This window comes from Euprymna scolopes, chromosome 23 (genome assembly GCF_053919585.1).
Source record: "Euprymna scolopes isolate OS-2025 chromosome 23, ASM5391958v1, whole genome shotgun sequence".
NCBI lineage: Eukaryota > Metazoa > Mollusca > Cephalopoda > Sepiida > Sepiolidae > Euprymna > Euprymna scolopes.
This window is the reverse complement of record NC_136504.1, coordinates 9819406-9843934: the sequence shown is the minus strand read 5'-3', so window position 1 is coordinate 9843934 and position 24529 is coordinate 9819406. Positions and strand designations below refer to the sequence as shown.

The following is a 24529-nucleotide window of genomic DNA, read 5'->3' as shown; positions in this document are numbered from 1 at the left end:
AGCCCACTCGGGAACGCTGACCATGCAGTGATAATGGTAGAAATCACCCTAAATTCTAGACCCAAAACTGAAGAGCCAGTGCTCAAAACAACAAGATATTATAAAAAAGCTGACTGGGAAGCCATCAGAAATCTTATCAGAGATGCCCCATGGGGAAATATTTTTTCTCTTCCTGCTGAACAGTGCGCAAATGAGACCACCGAATGGTTCAAAACAGCAATTGAAGCACATGTTCCCATGCGGAAATTTTATAGCAAGCCCCAATGGTTTACTTCGACTTGCACAACTGCCATTGCTCAAAGGCAGCATGCATATAGCAGATTTAACCGACATAAGTCCAGTTCAAACAGACAGAAGTACATAGAAGCTAGAAGTAACATTAAGAAAGAAATAGCGACAGCTAAGAGAGAATTTACTGAAACCACTAAAAAACGCATCGAAACACAAAAATTAAGAAATCGTGACTTCTGGAAAATCTATAACAGTGTAGTAAATAATGGGCAATCAACAATTCCTCCACTAACCAACAATCACGAGGTTGTTTGCTCAGCAACCGAGAAGGCTAATATGCTTGCCAGCCGGTTTGCCTCGAACTCCACACTGGACCCTTCCAACCACCCCCTACCTGACTTTCCTTTGCGGACAGACGCCACGCTAGATGATCTAAAAATCACTCCTGCTCAGGTGCATGCTATCATAAAAAATCTTGACACTTCAAAAGCTTGTGGACCCGACCTCATCCCAGCTGTGCTATTAAAAAAGTGCTCAGCCGAAGTAGCTCCAGTTCTCTCCAAACTCTACAACAAATGCCTTAATGAATCATGGTTTCTGGGCTGTTGGAAAACTGCTTCTGTGGTACAAGTATTCAAGAATTCTGGTGAAAGAACTGACCCATCAAATTATTACCCCATTAGCCTCCTCCCACTTTTCGCCAAAATATTTAAGACTATAATTAACCATGCTCTAGTCCGGCACCTTATAGATGCTAAACTTCTGACTGACAAACAATATGAATTTAGACAAGCCCGTTCCACAGCAGACATCCTAACTGTAATCTCTGAACGTATATACCATTCACTGGACAAAGTGGGGGAGGGCAGAGCGGTAGCTCTAGATATATCTAAGGCTTTTGACAGGGTATGGCATGAGGGTCTCCTCAGGAAAATTAAATCATACGGTATCACTGGTAAAATACTTAACATAATTAAATCCTTCTTAGATAAGAGAAAAATCCAGGTTGTCTTCGACAGTCGTACATCTAAACAGTGTGATATAAATGCGGGAGTGCCTCAGGGGTATATCCTTGGACCTCTATTGTTCCTAATATTTATTAATGACCTCCCTGACAAAACTGCCTCTGAGATGGGTATATATGCTGATGACACCACACTCTATAATAGGCATGACAGGAAAACAAATGAACACATAACTAAAGAAATGTCAAAAACACTAGAGGATGACTGTAGTGGAATGGAGACATAAATGGATGGTCACATTAAATGCTGCCAAGACTAAACTAGTTTCCTTCAATAATTACAAGAAACCTTCTTTGTCACCAATAGCAATGGCCAGTAACTCCTTGTCTGAGAGTACATCTTTCAAACTGCTTGGCCTTACGTTCACAGGAAACATGTTGGAACAATTATATTGAAAACATTGCCAGGGCCGCTGCGAAAAAGGTAGGCTCTCTCTACCGTGCTAGAAAACTACTGACACCTGAAAGTATCCTGTACCTCTATAAGACCACCATTCGCCTATGTATGGAGTATTGTTGTCACATTTGGGCTGGTGCATCTGCTACTAGTCTCTCGCTCCTGGACAAGGTTCAAAAGAGAGTCGCCAATCTGATAGGCCCTGAACTGGCATCTAAGCTTCAGCCTCTGTTCCATTGATGAAACGTTGCATCCCTCTGCCTGTTCTACAAGTATTTTAATGGTGAATGCTCTGACGAACTGCAGACACTTGTGCCCCCACGACGTAGACACCCTTGACAAACCCGACAGGCAGCTAAATCCCACCCTCACACAGTAGAGATCCCTAGATGTAAAAGATCTTTCTATTCCAGTAGTTTCTTCCCCAGAACCGCTAGACTCTGGAATTCCATTCCAGGTCCCTGCTTCCCTAATTGTACTGACATGCAGAAGTTCAAGTGTAACGTGAACCGACATCTTGCTGCCCAAATCCCAATATAGTGCCCCAGTAGTTGCTGCCCCTGATAGTAGCCCCTACAACAAAGTTACAATGTGCCTTGTTTGGGGTGAAAATGTAATTAAAAAAAAAAAAATAAGTTGCGTGTGAAACTATAAAAACAATTATGAATGAGCATAAGTTTTTGTATTTTTTATTGGTAAAATTGCCGTGCAACATGCCAAACATCTGATATGATTTGAAGCTGATAAAATATTTGTAAAACGCATTTTGCATTATTTCATGATGTTTGCAGTAGGTTTCCAAACATGATGATGTCTCACTATTTTAAAACATTGTGAGCATCACTTCTGCTTGAACGACATATATTCCATGAAAACCTTGCTTGCGTGAGCAGACGAGATTGTACTCATGACGACCCTTCTATTTTATCTTTAATGTCTTGTATATATGAGTATATATATATTTTTTATAAATACATAACTTCTATGGCCCCTCTGTAGCTATAGTGTTTATTCCTTATTGAACTGACAAACTCATATATTATCATATTTATTTTGTCTTAAATTTATATATATACATATATATATATATATATATATATATATATATATATATATATATATATATATATATTAAATGACTTACTGACTAAATAGTTTTCCAACAAATGAAAAAAATATAAAAATTAAATAAGTTTTTCATATGATTTTAAAGGTTAAAAAACTTCTAAGACTAAATCACCAAAGTTAAGCAATTTTGAGTCTGGTCAGTACTAAAATGGGTGACCATTTGGGAATTCCAGGTGCTGTATATGTTCTCTGTTTATCTCAACATTGTTTCCAGTCAGTCTTGGGCCTCTCATTGCCGATGCATGAGAGATGTGGTTGGGGGATTGCACAACCCTTGCCTTACAAATACACATGGAGCTATTACTGGAGTTTCCATTGTCTTTTGAGACTAAATGGAAGCATTGATATATATATATATATATATATATATATATATATATATATATATATATATATAATTATTTTATTATTTTACTATAATAATTAAATACCTAGAGACACTAGTGTTTCATCCTTTCAGGAATCTTCAGTGCAGGGTGTCATGATTAACACCAATCGACAGATTCGAACCCGGCAACACAAGCCATCTCTGGCTCGATTAGCAAAGACTGTATCCAATTGGCTACCATTAAATGCAAAAAATAACGTTGAATTTAAGCATTTTAATTTTAAATGTTTTGTATGCCAGTCACAGTGATCTAATCGTTATATGATGACCTATGCATATATATATATATATATATATATATATATATATATATATATATATTTCAGAAATTCAAGTTTACAAACTGAAGAATTTTGGAAACTTAAAGTGGGTAAATAAATTTTTAATCCTAATATTTATAAGACGATCCCAACCAGGTGAAAGTGCTCAATATTTGAGACAGAGCATCAGTATATGAACAAAGTTAAAATTTTACAAATTGGAATGTACAACATTTATTATTTGAAACAAACGATACAGATTAAATGATTTTTCCTTATTCCATGGAGTTTCAAAGAATAGCTCTTTTCCTTAGAGAAAAATATTTAACAAAATATCATGTATATAGACTAGCTATGATTTTGCTGATTAGCACAGTTTGAAAACTTAAGAGTGTTTGAGATGTAATGTTGTTGAGGATAATATAGAACAATATAGATCAAAAAGAATATGAATGCACGTATGAAGGTGAAAAATAGAACTGTAACAAAATCCAAAAACAGTGGTTGGAACTTGAATGGGAAGTGCAGATCTGGTGGTTTTATATGTAAATCTAATTGAGGGAATGTCCATTTGTAACAAATAGATAGAATAATAAATGTTGTTAATTCTAATTTGCAAAATTTTAATTTCCTTATATATATATTAGTGATGGGACGATTCCAATATTTTCCCCGATTCCATACAATTACCGATTCCGATTCTTCATAAATTTCTAATCATTTAGCTATAAAATTGTTATTTTCCCAGATTTTCGTCAAAACGCAAATGTTAAATATGCAGATATTTTCCTAAACGTAAAATTACAATTGTGGATGATGATCTATCGATTTTAGCTTTATTGATAATTTAAAATCAATAAATATTTATTATTTTATCATTATTACCAGCAATGGAAGATTTTAGTTTAAACAAAATCAAATTAAAAAAAAAGACAATTATAAGAATTATTTTGGCATCGGAAAATAGGCTTCAAGTTTTCTGATTCTGATTAATCGTCCCAACACTTATATATATATATATATATATATATATATATATATATATATATATATATATATATAAAATAAATAAACTATAAGTGCATTAGAAGACTATAGCAATGTGGCTTACCGGTGTGAGAAGTGGTGTATGATAAATAAACAAAATTAGACAAACGGGTGGAAATCTCGTAGAATAGTGAAATACCGAACGTCTATTTATTTTTCAAAGTCGCATATAACATCACATATAAAATCAATAAATGGGGACTTGCTGTTTTTTGGGACCAGGATGGATTAATGTCTTTGATATTTCGGGATAACATCCCTTTGTCAAAATAAAATAAATAAATAAATAAAATAAGGTGTAAAAAAAAAAGAATGATGATTTAGGTCAGAACTTTGAAAATCCGGCTAACTTTATTTGATATATTGGATAAAGAATGAAGTGTAAAAATTGCATTCTTCTCTATGATAGGGAATAGTAATAAATTGAGTTTTTGTAATTCAGTTTCTTTATCTTGACGATTGTTAATTTTCTAAATTAAATCTTTTTCTTATCAAATATTCTTACATCAAAGATTGCTGATGTGTGTGTGGGTGGAGGGGGGTGAGTCAGGGAAGGCAAGTCAAAAACAAGTTAAATATCAAAGAAAAATTTTCCAATAAAAAATAAAGACAAGCCGTTATATTCAAAAAAAAAAAAAAAAAAAAAAAAAAAATCAAAATTCTTTTTGCATTTTGTTTAATTTTGTATTTCAAATTTAAAAAAAAACTTTTGTCAGGAAAATTTTCATTTACATTATTGTTTTAACTTTTTTTTTTACTGTGGATAATGTTTTTTTGTTTCCTTTTTTACTTTTGCTTATTTTGTTAATATATAATTTTTATTAACTGAGATTAAGGACTGTATTATTTACATTGTAAAGAAGAGGAATTTGCTTTTGTTTGCTTTATTTAAAAACTAGCTCGTGTGCCCGGCGTTGCCCGGGTGTTTGGAATCGTGTGTAAGAGTGTTGGTTGGGCAAAAAAAAAAAAAAAGTGGTAGTAGGAAGGCAAGATCAAACCCGTACCGTGAAGGAGGAAAAGAATGTAAAAAAAAAAAAAAAATGTGACGTCTTTGCTGTTGCATCCATTGCAAAAACGAAAGTGGCGAATGTTAAAATTAAGGATAGCCAATCGAAAAGAGTGGATGACTTACGAAAATATTTGCGAAAAAAGCGACCCCTCCCTGTAGAAAAGTGCCCAGTTAAGGGTGAAGGAATTAATGTTTTTGACCAATATTTTATTTGTCGTCCGAAGGTCCGAGGTTTAAAACAATACCAGTTTCGTCACATCTGTCAAAAGTTTTTAGCAGACATACAAACACACACAAAAACACACAGATTTTTGCCCTTTATATTATAGACTAGCCTGGGTGCTCGGCGTTGCCTGGGTGTTTGGAGCTGTGTGTTGAGCAAAAAACCGCCAAAAAACAAGTTGTAGTAGGCAGACAGGCTCGAACCCGTACTGTGAAGGAGGAAAAGAATGTGAGAAAAAAAAAAAAAAAAGTGACGTCTTTGCCGTTGTGGCCATTGCCAAATCGGAAATGGCAAATGTTTTAAGTAAGTAAGGCTAATCAATCGAAAAGAGGGGATGACTTTCGAAAATATCGGGGAAAAAGCGACTCCTCCTTGTAGAAAAGTGCCCAGTTGAGGGTGAAGGAATTAATGCTTTTAGCCAATTTTTCGATATTTGTTGTCCGAAGGGTCGAGCTTCAAAATAATACTGATCTTGTGAAATTCTGTCGCCCCTGTCGAAAGTTTTAGGCAGACATACAAACATACATACATTTAAACAGACAGGTGAGATTTATATTATAGACTAGCGGGGGGGGGGTACCCAACATTGCCCGAGTGTTTGGAGGTGTGTGGTTGTTAATGAAAAGCTAAGAATAAGCGAAGTAAAAAAAGAAAACAGAAAAAGGAACATTAAAACTTATTTGAAAAATAAAGCGGGGGGGGGGGTAACCAAAGCAAAAACCTAACGTAAGGCAAACGAACGATGTTAAATGTAAAAATCTGAAAAACAAAAAAAGAAAACAGAAAAACAAACGTTAACCCCCCCCCAAATAAAATGTGAAAAATGACTTAAATAAGCCTGTTTCAATATTAAAATTTAAAAAATCGGTGGGTACCCGGGTGTTTTTGGGTGTGTGTGGTCGGTCGGGGTGTTAATGAAAACCTAATAATAAGCAAAGTAAAAAAAAAAAACAGAAAAATGAACGTTACGTGAAAAATGGCTTAAATAACACTGGTTCAATATTTAAGTTTAAAAAATCGGAGAAAAAAAAAAAGAAGTCATCTCACATCACGATTCGAACCCAAAATGTTTAGATAATGAACCAACGCTCTAACCAACTGAGCTAACACGACGTGCATAAAATTCAGTCAGTTCTTCAACTATTTAAACTAAATCAGGTCATGACGTCATCTGACGCATGCGTAGAACTGATCGTCATGAGAGGACGGTTTTTGTTGACCCCCCCCCCCCCCGTAGAAAATTGTTGATTTCAAGGTAAAAAAATTAATGTTTTTGGCCAATTTTTCGATATTTTTTGGGCGAAGGATGGAACTTCAATATGATACCAAGTTTGTCAATTTTTGTTCTGTCTGTCGAGTGCCGGGTGTTTTTGGGTGTTGCTAAGAATAAGCGAAGTAAAAAAAAAAAAAAAAAAAAAGCAGAAAAATGAAGGTTACGTGAAAAATGGCTTAAATAATACTGGTTCAATATTTAAATTTAAAAAATTGAAAATAAAAAACATCTCACACCACGATTCGAACCCAAATCAAGGCCTTAACCAACTGAGCTAATGCGACATACATGAAATTTGTTCGGTTTTTCAGCTATTTAAAGTAAATCAGGTTATGACATCATTTGACGCATGCGTAGAATCGGTCATTGTCACGAGAGGACCGTTTTTGTTGACCCCCCCCCCCCATGTCGAAAATTGTCGATTTTGGGGTGAAAAAGTTAACGTTTTGGGCCAATTTTTCGATATTTTTTGAGCAAAGGATGGAGCTTCGATGTGATACCGAGTTTGTGAATTTTCATCGCGTCTGTCAAAAGTTTTTAGCAGACATCCAAACATACACACATACATACATTTTCGCGGACAACATTTGCTGACTTTCTTTTGTTACTTTAGTAGCTTATATATAGCACAATCACGTTGACACGCTGGTTTTCGCCAGATCAGCAAAGTTAAGCAATGATGAGCCTGGCAAGGAGACACCATTTTGGAAGGCTAGATGCTGTATGTACCATGCCATCGTAGTAATTTCCAGGTTGGTATCTGGGGGCGCGTTTAACTCATGGGTGGAGATACACTCCCGAATCAAGAGGGAATGCAATGGGAAACTACCGTCTTTATTTGTCTTCTTGAGATTATCATGGCTCTACAATTTGGAGAGCCGTGGTCGCCGACAGTGTTAAAACAGCTGGGCTGCTGCATGCATGCAGCTTAAAACCTGCCATCGGAACAATCTATTACGAGTTGGGAATTTGGATTATTTCAATAACTTGCTTATAAGCATTCACAGCCAGAAATTGTCTTTTTACCAAAACTACCAAAGATCTTTCCTTTCTATAAATACCTGGCATCAATTGTCCTCATAAGTAATAAAAAATTCTTCATTCCATTTTAATCAACACATAATATTTTTTTTTTGCTTGGGAATCGCCACATATCAAGGCCCAAAGACCACTCGAGGATAAGGGTTAATGAATGAAAGAGGATAGTGTAATAATCGTTAATGTTTTAGATTGGGTCGAATTTGATTATTTATGTCGACGGCTTAACAAGAACTTGTTAACTTTGGATTTGAAAGCTAATATGTTGTATTCAACATGGAAGTAGACCAGTGGAACAGTGTTCCACATGCAGGCAGTTCTAAGAAAGAGGCTTAGTTTATGGAATCTGCATTTAGATTTAGGCACAATTAGGAAGGAAATCATATTTAGTGGTTTTAGATAGTCAAGTGTTTTTTGTGAAAGTTTGACAAGGGGGAACCATAGATCAGAGTTCAGTCAAGCATTTGTCATGAAAATAACAATAGTGCAGAAACAGGCTCACAACGTCTCTTCTGTAGGAAAGAGGTTGCAGGGAAGAGAAAAGGGCGTCACCTATGGGGTTTTGAACTCTATCTATTCATCATTCAATCCATCCATTGGATTAACCCTAAAAAATATTAAAAAAAAAAAAAATCTTTACGGAAATACATCCACCATAAGATGAGCATGAATGCAAAAACTAATAGTTCTGAGGCAGCCCTCTGACTCATTCAGCCATGGCGATAGTCATGCCATTACATTGCAAATTTATGTACTTAACATATCCGAGAAATGAAGTGGTTCATGCATGCGCAGATGTTGAAATCGTTTAGAAAGAGACGATTTTACATGACCCTCCTGTAAAATGTTTTTGACTCCTAATGGGGTATGGGACGAATGGATTCGCCAATCATTTTTATAACCAACGGCTATGCTAAACAACCAATGAAAACGTTTCGTAATTATTATAAAAATTGTCGAATTTTGGATTCAATCAGTTCGCCGTTAACTACGTCACGAACCGCATTTGATTCTTGGCCACCATCTTGGTTACTGATCTGAACTACGCCGCCATCTTGGTTACTGATCTGAACTACGCCGCCATCTTGGTTACTGATCTGAACTACACTGCCATCTTTGTTCAACACAATATCTCAGAACTTAAGAGGTTAACTACGCCACGGACCGCATTTGATTCTTGGCCACCATCTTGGTTACTGATCTGAACTACGCTGCTATCTTTGTTCAACACAATGTCTCAAAACTTTATCCCCCCCCCCCCCGCATTCTGCGGTTGTAAAGGTAAAAAAGATATTTTGTTCTAAATTTCATGTATTATACATCCGAGGCAGTACCAGAATCATTCTTTATCTGATTTGGATTTCAAAAGTTTTAGCAAGGCATACAAACATACATACACACACACTAACAGACATCTCTTTGTTATATAATAGATAAAGATTACTGCTTTCTGTAACGAAAATGTCTACTTTTCATAAACAAATGTCGAGATGTGAAATATGGTAAGTGTATTTGCCATAGCCAGTGTATAGATATGTTGATTTGTCTCTCCTTTTGAAAATGTTTAATACGGTTAAGAAAGTGTGAATTGCTAAGTAAAAATAGAAAAACACAAACAGCTTTACAATTTGTCTGCTAAAAATCTAACAAAATCTTCTTTTTTTTTTTTTGTGGGAAATCTAATTTCCATAATTCTGCATGTCATTAAAATAATTTGTGACTTGGAAGCGACAAAAAGACATTTTGGTATCGCCCCCCCCGCCCCGTTTTGTTGCAACCTGTCAAAAGCAGTTATGTTATCAGATGCATCTGGCATGAGAATTACCTGCACCACGGAACGACCAAACAGTTTTTGTTTTGTTGACTTTTTAGGGGTTTTTTTTTTTTTACTTATTTTTTTGTTCTTTTTCCAATTTTTTGTTCAATTTTCATTCTATAAATTTCTTTTTCAATATTTTTCTCTCATGATTTTCTTTTCTTTTACTTTCTTGTTATGGAAAGTTAAAAAAAATTGAAAGCAGACAAAATTTGAAGTAAAAACATTAAAAAAATTATCAATAAAATTGAAGTCATTTTTAATATTTTATCAAGTTGTTAATTATTTTCTTCTAAATTAAAAATAATTTTTTGTTTCATTATTTATTTCTAAATATTTATTTTAAATTATTTTTCATTTTTTCTACATTTTAATTTGGAATTATGATTTCTTTATTATTAAAAACTAAAACAAAAACTAATCAAATTTTTTCATCCAAAAAAAATATTCAAGATTTTTCATAATTCATATATCTTTTGCAAAAAAGTACAAAAAATTTTTCATACTTAATATATTTTTTTTCACAATTTTTCACACTTAATATATTTTTTTACAAAAAAATATTCAACATTTTTAATACTTAATATATTTTTACAAAAATATTGAAAAGTTTTAATAGGTAACATTATTTTACAAAAACCCCAATGAATACTATTCAGAAAAAAGTTTTCAATGATTTTATGTTATACATTTCTATTAGCAAAAAAGAACAGAAACGCAGAAACAAAACAGCAAAAATTCTATATTCTTGTGAACTCAGATTAAATTCTATTTTTCTTCCATTTCGTTTTGTCACCTATCAAAAATATTTTTATTTATAAAAAGCTTCTTTTTCATTTCTGTTTTTGTCAAACTTTTGATCAAAATAAGAAAATAAAAATAAGAAAATATCTGACCTAAGTAGTTGTTATTGAAAACTAACCCTCACTGTCCCTTTATGTATTTTTAAAACCTGTGCTTCAAGACTTAAAATCTCTCTGCATTCCATTGTGAATCATTCTAAGCAAATAAAACCACAAAAAGGGGGGGATTTTGAGGTTTTATTTTCCATTCATTCTTTTGAATCTTATAACAAAGAATCGTTCCTTATTGTCAGATTTTAAAGAATAAATAAGAATGAAAACAAAACTAAAACTTTTGTTCCTTTATATTTTTTTTGAACTTAAACAATCCTCACCTTATAATAGGCACACAAAAATAAAAGCTGCATCTGTCTTACACACTTTATTACCTCTCTTTCTTCTCTTACTTACCCACCTCTCTGTGTATCTTTTGCACATTGTCTCAGTCTCTCTCTCTCTCTCTCTCTCTCTCTCTCTCTCTCTCTCTCTCTCTCTCTGAAAAATAAAATGAATGAAGAAAGTTGCAAAAAATAAAAAAATTCTTGTATGGTAAAACTGGGTTGTAAACTTCTTTTAACCCCATCATATTAACCCCCCTTCTCCTCACATGTGCAAAATTTTTTTCTAATTCTAATCTGAAAAACTTTTCCATTTCTAATCTGAATGTTTTCAAAATCTGTTATTTTTTTTTATCTATATAATGCCGGCTTTTTCTTCTCTTCCGATGAAAAACATTTAGCTTCGAAATGCCATGGAAAGAGGTTTCTCTCCTCTTTCCGTGATGTGATAAAGTTCCTATGTAACGTTACTTTTAATCTTAACTTATTCTATTTGCTTGCTCCTCTTAACTGGGTAGAGCTTTTTTTTTTTTTTTTTTTATCTAGATAAGTTTGCCTTACTATTGAAAATTTATTTTTCAGATTAATTTGATATATACAGGGTGACCCCCCCCCCCAAAAAAAAACAAAAGCTAAATGGAGGCCATCTATAACATATGCCGTAGAACAGAGAGAAAAAAAGGCCAAAGATCCTTGTGTTTTGATGTGATGTTTTGAATATAATAAACTAGTTATGACCAAAGTTTCATTTCATTCGGACAAAGCACTAAGAAACGGGGCCTAATTAGAGTTGGGGCCTGTTTTTATGGTGGTCACCCTGTATACATATGGTGAGCCAAAAGTAGGTGGACAGTAAAAAAAAACCCTTTATTTACAGATCATGAATAAAGAATTGCATTAATATAACTGATACATAAACCTATTCAAAATGCTGTCCACCTACTTTTTGCTTACTGTGTACATATATATATATAGAGAGAGAGAGAGAGAGAGAAAGAGAGAGATAATTGATTTTAATGTATTTCTATCTATATAATGATTTTATATAAATATTAAGTTATTTTTATAGTGTTTAATGCTTATGCAATTATCAGTGTAGCAAATGGTTATTACTGTTGGTCGAGAGTCAATCCCACTTACAAAGTCACTCTTAATTTCGTAGGCTATCATCTTACTGCAAGGTCACCAGAATTGAAGGTCCTGGATATGACCTAAAACTATATCCGATGGTGAAGCCCCACCTTGCGGGCCTTGGGGAGTGTGGAGCCACCCTTTAATTGCCATTGCTCCCAGGTCCACGCTGACCCGGAGTGGTAGTACCTGTTAGGGTCCCAACTATGGGTTAAATAGAATCTGACTTAAAAAAAATATATACTCCATTAAAAATCGTTCCTCAAAATAACTAGATTCGGCATTAAATAACCTGAAAAAGGTTGATATGCCGTAAAACAAAACCAACCAACCAACCAACCAACCAACCAACCAGAATTGAAAGAAATTACATGCCAAATCGGTGAGCATACAGTGGAAATAAATATTAACAATTATTTTTATATCTACACTCATGTTTTATGCTTACGCAATCATCAGTGTATTTATATTTCCTATCTGTTATAATAAATCTGTATTCCTGTCTGCCTGTTCACAATGGTGTCATAGCATATATAATATATATGTTATGACGTCATGTATAACGGTATAGCAGCTGACGTCATGTATAAAAGTAGATTCCTTGGGCAATGCAGGGCAGCGTGCTAGTGTATATATAATGTGATACCTCCAACTCCACCTCTAAATATTCTATTAATGTTCACGAAGTGAAGACAAAGTTTTCATTTTAACTTTAGTAATTAGTTCTATCAATTGTCCAAAATGTCTACACACGCTCAGCATTGTCTGCAATCTTACCAGAACATACCCTCTTTCTCCCCGTGCTGCTTTAATATTCTTCATTTAATATAGACAAAACCAATGTGGACAGATGCTTCGAAGGTGATGGAGTTAGAAGAAAGAAGACAAAGAATTAAAAAAACAAACTAATGATGCCAAGAAATGAATATAATAGAATCTGTCAGAATTCTTGTCAACCACAATGGAATTTAAATGCACACATTTGAGAAAATTAATAAATGATAAAAGAAAAGAAAATGATCCCCCCACACACACACATACTCGCTCCTAAGATAAGATTTCTGACTTTTTTGGTATATAAAGAATTTGATAGCTTTTATTTATTTATTTTGTTTTTTAGGCGGCTTTTAGATGAGTGCACTCATTTGAAGATAAGACTTTCTGTCAAACTTAACTTGAATAGACACATTGTATTTTATATCTGAGAGAACTTGAATGCCTACTAGACACTATCCTCGAGTCTCTAAGGTCTCTCTGTACAGGGGTTTGTCAGAACAATCTGGCATGAGGATACTTTTTCCATAGAAGTAAACCCTGACCAAATATTCAAAATCACATAGTATTCGCTGCCCAAATAAGATCTCCTCACTACGGCTACCCCACAGCTTTTCCGAGGAATGGTGCACCTTCTTCAAGTGATATTACTATCCACTAGCATGAAGCTGGATACTACACCAGACTAGATAAATTATTATCCTGGAATCCAGTAAGACCATGAGACCAGCATGAAAGATATACTACAACGTATAAAAATGGTTAATTGGGGAGAGGAAAATTATGTTCTCAATTTTTTCCTAACTCAGTGCTTGAGAGATAAAGAACTTTAATGGAACATTCGAATATCTATGTATCTCATATAGAGTTCAAGTGTTAGGCCCTGGTTGTGGGCCCCTTGATTTCTGAGAACTTCGACTGAAGTAAAATAAAACAAAAAAGTGCAACACATCTGTAAGAGATGCTGTTTTTTTGGAATGGGATTTTTGTTGGTCTGTCATAGTAATGGTTGAAATAATATTTTCATTGGTCTGTCATTGTAATGATTGAAATAGCATTTTCGTTGATCTGTCATAGTAATGGCTGAAATAACATTTTCATTGGTCTGTCATAGTAATGGCTGAAATAACATTTTCATTGGTCTGTCATAGTAATGGTTGAAATAACATTTTCATCGGTCTGTTGCAATTAACCCTGCATTAGTCACGTGGGTGTACCAAACATGGTTAGTTCCATGGGGTGTTTATACATAAAAACACAAAAATGTTTATAGTATTATTTTTTTGTAACATATAGTTATCTTATTGGTTCAGGATATATCTACAATCCCTGTTGAACCGTTTGAATTAATTTTTTTTTTTTTTACACAGTGGTCACTACTTATCAAGGCCCGGAAGCCACTCAGGGATAAGGGTTATTGCAAGTACATTACGTTAGTGTGGAGATTTGATGAAGTGTTTACTTAAGGGGGCGGTTCATTAGGAATTTGTATCTTGTTGATATTAATATAAAATAATACAATGAAATAAATTATAAAACTAAGGAAAAATTAAAATATATTAGATTTAGATCATATTTATTTTAAAATACGCAAAGGATACACCAGTTTGTGTTATTTTTTTTTATTATCTATGATGAACACAAAATGTTTCCATAAATTGAAATAGCAAGAAAAATGAATGTGAGTTCATTACAAAAACATTACCTTTCAATCTAATTCACCTCCAAAGAAAAATGAAATACAACTGCGCCATACCATGTGTGCTATACACTGAGTCAGGAGAGTACTGGGAGTGAGGAAAAGAAATAAGTTGCCAACTATGAATTGTGAGCACTTATATAAAATTGGGGTGGCAAAACCCTCATAGGACTAACACAGGTTTAATATGTCAACTCTCATGCTTTGTATAATGTCTGACTTGGTTACAATCCATGTTTTATGTAGAAGCAGTACTGTTCTAATATTAAGTGTTATTTTTATAACGTCTCAGCCGATGTAACCCCTGAACTTCAATTGTATTTGGTCGAACTTGGGAATATTTCTGTATACAAGGACACGTTGCCTAACGGATAAAGTCCCTGGTAGAGGTGCCTTCAATGAGTATCCAAACTTTTTTTTATGGACACCTTTATTGATAGTACACACATGAAACTCTACTCCCCCTCCCCTGGAGTAATCTCCACGGGCTGCAATGGACTTGTACTGTCATGCCACATGTGCTATACCCTCACTGAGTCAGGAGAGTACTGGAAGGGAAGAAAAGAAATAAGTTGTTAACTAGGAATTATGAGCACTTAAGCAAAATTCGGGGGGACAAAACACCCCTTAGAACTAATGCAGGGTTAAGGTTGAAATATCATTTTCATTGCTGTGTCGATTGAATAGATAGATTTTTCGTTCTTTCATTTTTACCTGAGGTGCGTTTTGAAGCGTTATAAAAAAAATGGTTATTTTTTATGACAGGGGTGCATGAGAACTTTTATGATTTAGAAGCACAAATTAAGTATAATACTTGGCTTTTGACATTTTGACGTGAAGTAAAACCTGAAATTATCCTCTATTTGTCAGTTTAAATATTTCTAAATTACTTTTGAAGTCTGACAATACTGAATACAAGCCATCCATTTTCCATATCATTAAAAATGGCTGACATATGTTTACTTTCATAATTGAAAATTATATTCTAGCAAGGTTATGTGACGTCATTCAGATTCAAATTTTCTTAAATTACAGAGAAAAAATTATAACTAAACCTAAAAAATTTGTTTAATATTGGAATTGAAATGTTTCTGTTTATTTATAGGGAAAATCAGAGCTAATAAAATAATTAGACTTCAGATAAGATTTGAACTCACAATCTCTGTCCCTAAGTACCGTTCACCATTTAATTGACCCACGGGAGTAAATAAAAAGTGCTGACTATTAAATATATGAACCAGACTGTCTTTTTTTTCTGCTCTCTTTTTTTTCTAGATATCAATGTAGATCAGCTATTCATCAGAAAGAAGATACAGAAATCTATTATATAAAGGGCAAACGTCTGTGTGTGTGTGTGTGTTCATATGTCCGCTAAAAACTTTTCTTATCTACATTGTACACATACAAATTCAGCATTGTTAGATAGAGTGAGCTCTTGGACAAAAAATATCGAAGAATTGGAAAAATCGATTTTTTTTTCATGTTGAAATATCGTTTTGCTTGGGGGTCAGATAAAAACCTGTCTTTTGACGCGATTTGCAAACCATGCATGTGTGAATCATTGGTACATTATCTCATTTTAAATATCTAAATTAGATATGTTATAGTATCTGTGTAATCGTGGGCATATTGATAAGACCGTTCGGTTTACTAACTTCAGTTATTCAAGTTCGCTCCCGGCATGCATCATTTTTTTTTTTTTTTTACGACCATGCAATACTAAGTGCCTCACTCCCACTTGTACATATATAAATAGATAAGTATAAAAATAAAATGATGGAGATGTTTATGAGAAAAATATGTTTATTCAATAATATTTCACCCTTTATTTATACCAATCCTTTTATTTATGAAACTCGATGTCTGTTAAATATAACTGCAAAGCATATACAAATAAATGACAAAAAAAAAAAGTGCGGAGAAGGAAAATGATGAATAGCAAAATAATTGTGCATCATTGAATTAGTAATTAATGATTTTGATTAAAATTTCTGACGGTGACAGTAACAATTCTGCCAAACTCTAAATATGACTAAAAAAAAAAATGTTGCGTTTCTGAATTTTTGAGATAAAGATTTATTTGGATTCTTCGGCCAACTGTTTTCATCTTGAGTGCCATTTTCACAACGTTTCGGTCGATGTAAACTCCAACTTTCTTCAGGTGTATCTTGTCGAACTGGGGAATATGCACAAAATTTCAAACAGAACCTTTATTTAATTCATGGGGTTAGCATGCTCTTGTTCCATCAGCCATGGGTAGAATTATTTATTTAAAAAAATTAAGAATAATTATAGTTTTTGTAGGTTTTGAGCAAAAACTGATGATGCACATTTCAAATAATTATAAAAGAATTTGCCATTTTGCCGCATTTTAGGCAACAAACTTAATCTTTACATAAAATTTGAGGAAGTATATTTTCTGTGTCCATGCAAAGTCTTTTGAAAAAAAATGAGCCAATTTCGAGAAAATCAAAATAACAGAAGAAAATCAAAATTATTTTCTGATTAACATGAATAGTTTGTGTTTCTTTATGATTGAAAAATTCATTTCAAGGCAAAAAAACATTTTCAATTACTCACGTGTCATGCAGAAATAAGTAAAATGACCTAAAAAAAAAAATAAATAAATAAAAAATAATAACCAAGTAGAAGAGTAATTGCAAGTAAAAATCAAATTTTATTGTAAGTTAAGTTTTATCATATTCAATTCAATATCAGCATTCAATTTTACTTGCTTCAATTAAATAATGACTTATCTCCCTTTCTTTATGGTCCTGGATATGACCTTAAACTATATCCAGTGGTGAGGCTTTGGGGAGTGTGGAGCCAGCCTTTAATTGCCATTGCTCCCAGGTCCACTTTGACTAGGAGTGGTAGTACCTATTAGGGTCCCAACTATGGGTTAAATAGAATCCAACTTGAAAACAACAAATATATTCCATAAAAAAATTTTTCTTCCAAATCTTTGGATTCGGCATGAAATAACCTGAAAAGGGTTGATATGCCGTAAAACAACCGACCAACCCTTTCTTTACTCAAACTTCTGATATTTCTGCTTTTGTCTATAATGGATTGAGAAAATATGATAAAACCAATGTTTATTTTTAATAAATTTCTACTTTACCATTTTTTTTCTTCTAATTTTTCGATTTTGACTAATAATGAAGAAGCACCAAATATTTAAAAAGTTTTCAGAAATTGTGTCGCGGTGATTTTCCTGTTACATTCAAAAGAATAACCTGAGATCTTGTTTACTTTTCTCTTTCTGAAGCGTCTTGCTATCTATATGATGTGACGAGTTGTTTCCCTTGAAAAGAGCCTTTAATTCTCTCTCCCTCTCTCTCATAAATAACCATGTGAAATATTTAATGTCATTTCAGCCTTCTTTTAATGTTAGTCTTGTGATTGCATCTGCAGGAGTTTTAAGAGTAGACTTTATGTTTTTATTGTACTTGGCTTTTAATGTTGCACTTTATGGTTGAGACGATGTTAGAAAATTGATGTTGGTGTGGTTTGTGTTTACCTTGGCAGGGTTTATTTCTAGGTGCCGGATGCGGTTCTCTATTTTTAAATATATATATCTTTCTTTAAATATGTTATCTTTCTTTTCTCAGTTCTCTACTCAGTTCTCTATTTAACGCTTTCTGTGAACATACATTGGCATAACTCTAAGATTAAATAAATGATATATATATATGAAATGTTCATGGCAAAAATATGCTTATTCAATTATATTTCACCCGTTATTTATACCAATCCCTTTATTTATGAAGCTCGATGTCTGTTAAATATAACTACAGAGCATATACAAATAAATGACAAAAAGTCTATATTCCAAATTCCAAGATGTTGCTCATCTTACCATTTCTTTCTTTCAGCATGTTAAAATGTTCCATTCTTGACAGCACCTGTTTCGTAGTACAGAAACAATCATGTAATTATTATTATGCCAATTTTTTAAAAATATTTTCTGTCCTGATTCATCAGAAGAATAAGAACTCATTAACTGTAAAAAAAATAAAAAAATAAAATAAAAAAGAATTTTAGCATGATTACATAAATCCAAAAAAGTTGGAAGAGTAGTTGCAATTGTGTTTTATCTTCTATATAATATTGTGACTGCAGAAATTCCCCTCTGGACCAAGGTATCGTAGGTTTGCAATAACAAATGCCACATACAAATTCATTATGTCTATTAGCCACGATCTTATTTAATTTTCAAACACAATTTTAGACATCAAGTCGTTATAATAAAATGCTACATTGTATTCTAGGAGCAACACCATCGCAATCGCAACATCTATAGAGGAAGGAGTCCTAATTTTTCTCTATAAATATGCAGTCCTCCCAATGCTACCAGTTGACACCGGGACCAATTCTATTTTTTTTTTTTTTTTTACCATACTTTCATTGCACTCATTGTAACTGGTTATTAGCTACATACACATAACATAATCTTTTCATTTCATGATTCAAAAATAATAAATTTTCCCTTCTCAAAATCTGCCCATTCTGATTGGTTAAGACCTGACAATTCTATTATTCTGGAATTTACTTCTTCATACATAAACGAATGCTCCAGAAATTTCCCAATATGGTGTCGCTCTCTACATGCGGCAATCCTGTTAAAAAAAACAAACAAATACAAACATAATAACCGCCCATAAACAGAAAATTAAATTCTGGTAACCTTACACTTCTCTATGAACAAAGTGCTTACATGCCACTACACTCTCAAAATAAGACCCTGAAAAAATAGAAAAAAAAAAAAACAAAACATTTACAGGTACCATTATTTATTTTTTGATTTGGAACGGCTTTTCAACCCTTACACGATGCTATTTTTATTTTTGTTTTTTTTGTGGGGGGAAGGGAGGGTGTTTTTTTATTATATTTTTTTTTTTTTTACATTTACGATTACTGGGGACGATTTTAATTATGTTTTCCAATCATGTTACTTATTGTGTCTACCACTTACAAATAAGTTAATACTCAAATATTTTATGCAAATGGGTTTTAAACTAAATTATGTTGCCTACAGAAACACTTCTTTGTTATATCTTTGTTTTCTTACCAATTATACTTTCTGTGGAGTACTTCATTTAATTCTCTTTTCCGGACTCATTATCGACACTTTGTTTTTGTTTTTTTAGGTAAATTTTTACATTCGCTCCACCTCCGCAATTTTCTTTAAAATGATGACTTGTATAGGTTTTCGACTATGCTGATTAAGACAGTCTCATTTAAATTTGGCAGAGGCAAGTACTTATAGAGAAATAAAGACTTGTATTATGCATTGTAATTCACTGGCGGCCAGATTTGTACACATGCACGATAAACTGATCTACTCTCTGACCTACACCCTCCATTTCTTTTTTGTTTGGTTTATAGTATTTGCGGGTGGATATGCTGACAATGAATATCAAGGTTGAATGTGGGGGAAATATTTTGACACTCCCCCCTCAAAAAATGGGGGGTCTACTCCGAAAACTGTTCTTAACATGAGGAGGTTGGGGGTATCTGTTCTGAAAACCGTTCTTAACATGAGAAGGTTGGGGGTTGGTCACCAACAATAACCGTAGTTTAATTTTTTATGAGAGGGGGTGGGTGCATGCTTCCACTGAGCAATGCCGGTTAACAGGTCCTGCTAGTGATATATATATATAATGGCACGTTTGTTGGAAGATCAACGTAAGTGCCACTTTCTGTAAGTAGCTATTTTGCTCGTAATTTCCAATTTTCCAGAATGATTTGAATATTAACACAACCCTTTCCACCTATTTTTTACATACTATTTTTTCTTGTAAGAACATACTTCTCCAAGCCTGCGCTTTCCTACAATATTGACATATTCTTCTCCCACTATTTCGCTTCCAGTCATATTTGAAGGAGCTTACAAAATTAAATTTTTAGATGTTTGACTTTAATGAACAACAATGATGTTAGTGCTCGTTGATTTGCATGTCTGGAAAAATGAAAACAAATAGAATATAATTAGAGAATTTAAAGAAAATCTATGGTCTTAAATATCCACATTTCAACAGACGTATAACAAATATTCAAACACTTATTTTCACATAAATACTTTGAATTCAGCAATGATTTTTTGTGATTAGATTCTTCTTGATATTTTACACGTTTTGCAACCAAAATCTCTAAATTTCAACTTTTAGCACTGAAGTCGTTCTTCCATCGAACGTGTTATATATATATATATATATATACATATACATTAATAAATTAAAAAATAAAAAATTTTTTTTTTACCTATCCTAACTATATTAACATTAAAACGGCTTATGCTTAATTAATTTTATGATACAGCATTTTGAAATACCGTATACATAGTAATTTGCAAACGCCCACAATCAGCTTTTGGTATTCATAATTTACATATTTATTTCATAAACAATTTCTAATGAATTCATTTTCTGTAAATACAATTTTAATTCGCATTGTAATATTTTCTTAATTTTATCAATAGTAAAACGTTTGATTTCATTGGAATGTCAGGAACAGATACTGCACTTTTATCTTAGCAAAAAAAGAAAAAAAGCCTAGGAACCATAAAAATATAAGTATTTTTAAACAAATGTAATAAAAAAAGACTTCCTTCAGTCTTGACAGACTATGGATACCCTACAGTAAAGGTGCCTGCGCGTGAAATTTTTTGTGGCAGGAGTTGCGCAATCTCCAACCACACCTCTCCTGAGTCGACATTGTTGAATATGAATGGCAAGTGGAGGTTTAGGACGACTGAAAACAATGTTAAAGCACATACAGTGCCTAGAATTCCCAAATGGTCACCCATCTGGTACTAGCTAGGCTCAACGTTGCTTAACTTCGGTGATCTGACGAGAACTGGTGTGTCAACGTGATTATGCCGTAAACAAATGTAATAAAATCTAGCATAATTCACGTTGACAGACCGATTCCCAGTAGATCATCGAAGTTAAGCAACATTGAACCTGGTCAGTCCTAAAATGGGTGACTATTTGGGAATTCCAGGTGCTGTATGTGTTCTCCGCTTATTTCGGCATTGTTTCCAGTCGTCCTGGACTTCTCCATGCCACTGGATTCAAACAGTGCCGATTCAGGAGAGGTGTGTTTGGAGATTGCGCAACCCTGGCCTCATAATTACACGCGTAGCTACCCTTACGGGGAGTATTCATTGTCTCTTGAGACTGAATGGAGTCATCGTAATAAAATGCTGACTTAATCTATTATTGGATTATCTTTTAATGTAGTATCGGTTTTGTTTTCATAATACTCCTCCCAAAATTTCCCTCCTCCGTTTTTATGGCAGTGGAGTTAATCTTCTCAGCTATTACATCCTCCTCTGAGGGAAGGGAATGATGTGATATCTGTTCTGTTGTCATGAGACCATACTCCTAGGCATTACTTTCTCCTTTTATAGGTGATCCTCCCAAGTATTGCCCCCCTCTATTTTTGTGGGGTTGGTAGTGTACTATCTATTCTGTCGTGATGATATCATCCTCTCCAGCATTTCCTTCTCCTATGGAGGTCAGTGTAGTATATGTTCATTCACCTTTCCATATGTGACCGAAAGGAATGTATTTTTACTGGCGTGTATATATATATATATATATATATATATATATATATATATATAAAAGGCACTTTGTCTCTCTGTGTGTGGCTTCATTTCCTATGAACTCATAAACGACTGGGCTGATTCTTTTTAAAACTTCACACAAATGTACTTTGTGCCTGCAAGTGTTCTTAAATAAGTTTCATATCAGAATAAGTATTGATAATTCGAAAAAATTGATTTTTTTATTCAGGTTCACCCCTTACAAAGCATATCGCCACTTGGACGTAAGGGGCTACTATTTGGGGCCATGTCTAGGAAAGATTAACAAAATATTTGTTTATGTTACATTTAAACTTCTGCATATCAGTACAGCCAGGGAAGCAGGCAGCAGGAAGGGAATTCCAAAGTCTAGCTGTTCGAGGGAAGAAACTATTAGAATAGAAAGCTTTCTGGCATTTAGGGACAACAACAATGAAGCAGTGAGATCTTATTGCTAAGCGGACTTGTCGGGGGTATGTACGTCGAGGGGGTATAAGGGAAACAAGTTCATCAGAACACATTCCATTAAAATATTTGTAAAACAGGCACAATGATGCGACGATGAGACAGGGGTTAGAATTAGTTAATAAAGTGGGACCGATTAGATTTACAACTCTTTTTTGGGCTTTATCTAAGAGTGAGAGACTAGTGGTAGATGCACCAGCCAAGATGTGGCAACAATACTCCATGTATGGGCAAATGGTGGGCTTGTAAAAGTAAAGGATACTCCCAGGCGTGAGTTGTCTTCTACTTCGATGGACCCACCTTCTTTGCAGCAGCCTAAGCAGCAGATTAAATAAGTTTTGTATCAGAATGTCTCCAATAAGTATTGATATTCGGAAAAAATTGATCAAAGAAGAAACAGTTCCATTTTCATCAAAGTTAACACCTTTATACAGCCTAACGTCACAAGTGCTTTTGAAAAGTTTTATCACTGCAGAAGCAGAAGGCGTATGAAATCAATAAGACAGGGGCAAAATGAATGTTTCTGTTTAGAGCACAATTGAACCATGATACTTGACTTTTTCATTTTAAACTTTAATTTAAGTTATTATATAACAATTTTATAAAATCAACAGTAGGTTATCTAGAACACAATCTATTGTCTACAAAGTCATCACAGGAAGGTATGTGAAGCTTCCTCTGAGTGCACCACAGTGCATTCCTAACTAAAGCAGGCAGTCAATGGATTTGATTGGAAAATAGTTGACTTCATCAATTTTTTTATGACCAAAGTATTGGAAGTGTGGATCATTTGTGGATGCTCATTCAATCCTGGGCAACGGTGGGTCTCTCTGCTAGTATGTATATTTATATATGAGGGAGTCTAAAACATGAAATTAAATTTCAAACAAAATGGAATGTTTAGTATATGGAATAGTGGATCAATGTGAAAGCAGATTAGTAAAAATAATAACAAACACATTTCTAAAGCTAACCAATATTTCTGATGATTCAAACGACCTTAATCTTTGGTGTAGAATGCCTTAATACAACAAATAGTGAACTATTATGCATCGATGACATTTCTTCACGTTTTCAACACATATATAAAGTTATAGTAAGCAGGCTCGAATCCGTAACGCGAAGGAGGAAAAAAAAAACAAAAAAAACTGATGTTTTTGCCGATGTCTCCATCGTCCGACCGGAAGTTCAGAGCATTGAAATTAAGCAAAGTCAATGCAACTTGCAAAAATGGCGATGAAAAAAAAACAAAAAAAAAAATTGCCCAGTTGAGGATGAAGGAATGAATGTTTTTGGCAATTTTTTCCATATTTGTTGTCCAAAGGGTCGATCTTCAAAACGATACCTATCTCGCGAAGATTTGTCGCCTTTGTTGAAAGGTTTTATGAGACATACAAACACACATTTTGCCCTTTATATTTATAGACTAGTGGGGATACCCGGCATTGCCCGGGTGTTTGTCAATGTGTGTTGAGAAAAAAAAATGTTGTAGTAGGCAGGTAGGCTTGAACCTGAAACCTTGACGCTAAGGTGGAAAAGAAAGTAAAAGAAAACGTGACGTCATACCGCTCGGCCAGGAAGGGAAGGGATCCAAAAGTTGACATGCAGAAAGTGAATGAGTTCATGCAGGTGAAGAAATGAAATCACAGTTATGTTGGACTGTAAGCCAGTTAAGTTTTCAGCTTTCCACCATGGTGGGGGAAATCAGCTCCCCCAAGAGGGGGAGCTCTGGCAGTGTCTTAATGAATAGCAATTGTCTGATATGAAGGAGTATTCGCCACAGTGATCAAAGCTGATTGCCTTCAACACCTGCTGGCCATGAAGGCCAGCAAATCTATTTTTTTTTTATTTT

The 24529-nt window shown here is 33.9% G+C and overlaps 1 protein-coding gene and 1 pseudogene across 7 annotated transcripts in view; one reads left to right on the top strand and one right to left on the bottom strand.

Moving 5' to 3' along the window:
* Positions 1–24529, top strand: part of LOC145245740 (carnosine N-methyltransferase-like) — a 380463-nt gene that overhangs the window by 187613 nt on the left and 168321 nt on the right. Inside the window, exon 7 of one of the 7 annotated variants that reach the window (XM_080107335.1) lies at positions 3495–3751. The exons of 5 other annotated variants lie outside the window; for them this stretch is intronic. In XM_080107335.1, the coding sequence (XP_079963461.1) occupies positions 3495–3625 (131 nt within the window). In that variant the 3' untranslated portion in view covers positions 3626–3751. Of the gene's footprint in view, positions 1–3494; positions 3752–24529 lie in introns of those variants that run through there. One more of the 7 variants, XM_080107336.1, reaches the window with a different exon arrangement.
* Positions 21393–21509, bottom strand: LOC145246366 (5S ribosomal RNA; annotated as a pseudogene).